The sequence below is a fragment of the Haplochromis burtoni genome, unplaced genomic scaffold (assembly GCF_018398535.1).
Source record: "Haplochromis burtoni strain Fernald_Lab_line unplaced genomic scaffold, NCSU_Asbu1 Contig_1299, whole genome shotgun sequence".
Lineage (NCBI taxonomy): Eukaryota > Metazoa > Chordata > Actinopteri > Cichliformes > Cichlidae > Haplochromis > Haplochromis burtoni.
In genome coordinates, this window is record NW_024583660.1 from 19,572 (window position 1) to 23,811 (window position 4,240).

Here is a 4,240-nt window from a genome sequence, read left to right on the forward strand (position 1 = left end):
GTGTTGATGGTGTTGCTTCGATGGCTGGTCCTGTTGGTGGTGTTGCTTTAGTGGTTGGTGTTGTTGGCAGTGGTGTTGATGGTGTTGCTTCAATGGTTGGTGCTGTTGATGGTGTTGCTTCAATGGCTGGTGCTATTGATGGTGTTGCTTCAATGGTTGGTGCTGTTGATGGTGTTGCTTCAATGGCTGGTGCTGTTGATGGTGTTGCTTCAATGGTTGGTGTTGTCGGTGAAGGTTTTGATGGTGCTGTTGGTGGAGGTGGATTGAGTAAACACAAGAGTTTGTAGCTATTTTTTTTCATGTGTTAATTATGTTAGCGGTCATAAAATTACATTTTTGGGGAAATTCTAGACTGTTTCCAAATTAATTATTTAAAATTCAATATCACTACTTATATTTAGTTTGAATAGAAGGGTAATTTAAAAGGCTGGTGTAAGTACTACAGAAACTGCTGATCTCCTGGGATTTGCATCTATACAGTGGGGCAAAAAAGTATTTAGTCAGCCACCGATTGTGCAAGTTCCCCCACTTAAAATGATGACAGAGGTCAGTAATTTGCACCAAGAGAGATGTAGATCACTGGGTGTCGTAAAAGGGGCTACGCATCGATAGTAGAAACATTGATCGGCAACCCGCTGATTGGTCGGCGAAAATGTCGAAGGGGCGTGCTCGGTATTTTCCGGCAGCAGAGCAAGAACTCTTGAGTGAGGGATTTCAGGAGTTTCAGAGTTTAATTAAAACGCAAGGGAACACTGCAAAGGCTGCAAAAGCAAGGAGAGAGGGCTGGCAGAAAGTTGCTGACAAATTAAACTCGTAAGTAATTTAATAAGAACAATAATAATGGAGTGGATTGATATAGCGCTTTTCAAGGCACCCAAAGCGCTTTACAATGCCACTATTCAGTCACTCTCACATTCACACACTGGTGGAGGCAGCTACGGTTGTAGCCACAGCTGCCCTGGGGCAGACTGACAGAAGCCAGGCTGCCATATCGCGCCATCGGCCCCTCTGGCCAACACCAGTAGGCGGTAGGGTAGATTTATTATATTACACTATATTATCCAATATTATATTACATTATATTATATTGTTATATTATATCCCCTTTCACATTAGAGCCACAACAGGACCCACTAGAACATGGGAACAAGTAAAAGTGAAATATAAGAATATTCTACAGAATGGTAATATTTATCACTTATATTGCTTTTCGTCTCTTGGAAAGAGACCCTGAAATAATCTGTTGTTTGTTTATAACAGCAACCAAGAAAAGGGCAGAGCAAAAAAAGACAGGTGGTGGTCCTGCACCCCCTCGTCAACAAGTTGGTTAAGTAAATAATACCCTCACGGGAAAATCGATATCTCTCAATGAGCACACTGTCGCGCTGAGCTAAAGGATCCTGTCTGTCCCGCAATATACGCTGAATTCTGAAAACTCTCCTTATCAATCTTGCACCTTCCGCAATGGGTTGCTCGCGTATACGGACAGGACATGGCTGCGACAGGCTTCCCAAATCCACCTTCGCTTTTATAGCCGTGGTCTCTCATCTTGATTACACGAAGTAATTTACAATTGCTACTCTGAAATATGAATTACATCTGTAATAATCACATACATGTAATAGAATGTTAATAGTACATTTCCCTTTTTTAGGAAATGACCTGTATGTATCTGTGTGACATCAATAAAGGATCAAGTGCTGCATTATCTTTAGTTACATTGATGTTATTTATTTATGGTGAAACAGTGGTGGAATATCGCTGTTGCTTTCGTATAAATGAAGCGGACATACCTGCGTGGCCGCGATCTAATCCTGTTTACATAAAGTAAACCTGCTCCCGAGCAGGTTTACGCTTACGGCTCTGTTGCTATGACAGCAAGTCCCGGATGAGCTTCGGGGAACCGAACGATCCAGGATCATGCGAAATCGTCAACAATCTAATCCAGCTAACTTACTTAGCGAGGTACGAAGAACGGGCCCCTGAGCAGGAAAAAACAAACAAAACTTGAAGAAGAAGAGATCTTTTTCCTTGCCATGTTATTCTCGTCCTTAAAACACTCCCGTAGAAAGCAGGTATTTTCTTTTTTGTTATCACAGTCTTCGGCTTCCATTAAACTACATACAATGATGTCCTGCAATGAAAGAAGGGCACATTTATCATTAACCAAATATAAGTCACTCCAACATAAATTTAAATACATTTTCTAGTTTTTAAACAACGTTTCACAAAGTTACCTCAGACTTGTTCATTATTTTGACAGGAATATTCTCTGGCAGCTCACTTGTTGCGTTTATCTTCCAAGTACAGAGAGATGGTAAAGAAGCAAAAGACATCATTAGTTATATATTAGTTTATTATTAGTGAGTGATCATCACAACTAAAACTGCAACATGTCCAAAGAGAGTTAAATATACAAACACACAAATCTGCTGGGGTTAGAGGCTCCCAGAGGGCTGCAGGTTGTCAAAAGCCTGATCCCAAAACCCAAATCTGATTTATATCATCCTCATATTACCTTTTATCTTAGTATGGAATCAGAACGATGCCACCTTGAAACGAAACCGAAAAATGGATTGAAACCGAAAAAAAATATTGTAACTGAAATAAATGTACTGAAAAATCTTGTATTGAAACCGAAAAAAAAAATTGATAGTGAAAAACAATTAATTGAAACTGTAATTTTTTTGTTTTCGCTTACAATTTTTTTTTAACGTTTCAAATTATTTGTCCTAAAGGATGCAAGCTGTACAGAGTACTGCATGTGACTTTGTGAACATAATTCATTAAAAATAATTTGGACATTTTTTAACCTGAATATTTGTAACAAACTCAGTAAAAAAAAAAAAAAAAAAAAAAGCTAAAAAAATAATCAGGGGAAAAATGTAACATTTTAAGTTAAGCTGGACAAGCGGAAGTAGTTGGTTTCAGTACATAAGTCTCGGGCTTTGCTATTTAATCCGTAGCTATTGACTAATGAGGGGAATTTAAAAGTTGGCGTTAATGTCCTTCCACATGTGGAAAGCGACAGAAAACATGCTGCTGTTTGCACATATTTAATAATCAGCTCTGCACAGGAGCAGAAGCAGAGTCCAGCCCGTTGCTCTTACAGTATAATACTCATAATAAAAGTACAGTAACCGTGGTTAGTCACTGAGCAGCCCGGTGCGTTTCTCTTGATTTCTTTAGTCAGGGTAAATTCATTCACCTGCACGGGTTAGCTAAACGAACTTTACAAAACAGTTTCCCCGACAGCCGAGTGCTCATTTTAGCTAGCTAGGTCCTTAGGTAGCTAGCTAAGGACCTAAATTACGGATTAGTTACAAACACATTTAACTTACCAAAAATAATGCGGTGGGGCCTCAGGTCCTCCTGTCCGGTAGTCCAATTTACTGAAGAACACCTCAGGCTGTCACTTTGAAATAGTCGGTAATGTAAACGCTGGACCTCTCGGCATCTGCCATTCCCGAACAGACACGTGCGAGTTTGTCCGTGACCGCAGCCGCGTCGTCAGTGTTTTCTCCAGTCATTGGTCAGCATTATAATATATGCAAATACATGCGGGTCGGAATCCCCGCCCCCCAGCGCGCCCCCGTACGCCAAAACAGTGCCAGCAGAGTGAAACTGAAAAATGGTTTGAAACCGAAAAGTGGATTGAAACCGAAAAAAAAAATTGTAAGCGAAAACAAAAAAATTACAGTTTCAATTAATTGTTTTTCACTATCAATTTTTTTTTCGGTTTCAATACAAGATTTTTCAGTACATTTATTTCAGTTACAATATTTTTTTTCGGTTTCAATCCATTTTTCGGTTTCGTTTCAAGGTGGCATCGTTCTGATTCCATATCTTAGCAGCCTTGTCATCCAGCATTAGAGATCAGCCTATTAAGAAATTATAATAATTAGGGAAAAGAACATGTTTTTTTCTTACCAATCCTTTTTTTGTGAAGTGGTCCATACAACCTGCTTCTGATGGCTCGATCAGGATTACCTGGTAGACAAAAGGTTGTTTAATTAGACGGACAGAATTACCACCATATAATGAACATAACTTGTATAACACTATATAAACTAAACTAATGCAGATGTAAATTTAAGGAGGACAGGCTACCAAAAAAATTACTAATGAGTACTTTAGGTCTCATAGCTTTTTAATAAAACCAGAAGTTACAGTAATCAACAAAACATTAAAACTAAAAACATTCGCGCGCCTCTTGAAACTATCAAGTTCGGATCACCAA

General features: G+C 39.1%; 1 protein-coding gene and 1 long non-coding RNA gene across 3 annotated transcripts in view; both read right to left on the reverse strand.

Annotated features, from left to right (window-relative positions):
- LOC102300405 (cell wall protein DAN4) overlaps positions 1–540 on the reverse strand; it is a 13,880-nt gene extending 13,340 nt beyond the window's left edge. The window contains exon 1 of one of the 2 annotated variants that reach the window (XM_005952211.3): positions 31–540. In XM_005952211.3, the coding sequence (XP_005952273.1) occupies positions 31–301 (271 nt within the window). In that variant the 5' untranslated portion in view covers positions 302–540. Of the gene's footprint in view, position 1 lies in introns of both variants that reach the window. The other variant, XM_005952209.3, reaches the window with a different exon arrangement.
- Positions 541–3,297: 2,757 nt separating this feature from the next.
- LOC121813227 overlaps positions 3,298–4,240 on the reverse strand; it is a 10,763-nt gene continuing 9,820 nt past the window's right edge. The window contains exons 3-4 of the long non-coding RNA XR_006053584.1: positions 3,931–3,990; positions 3,298–3,457 (exon numbers count right to left, since the gene is read on the reverse strand). This is a non-coding gene — a long non-coding RNA (uncharacterized LOC121813227). The remainder of the gene's footprint in view (positions 3,458–3,930; positions 3,991–4,240) is intronic.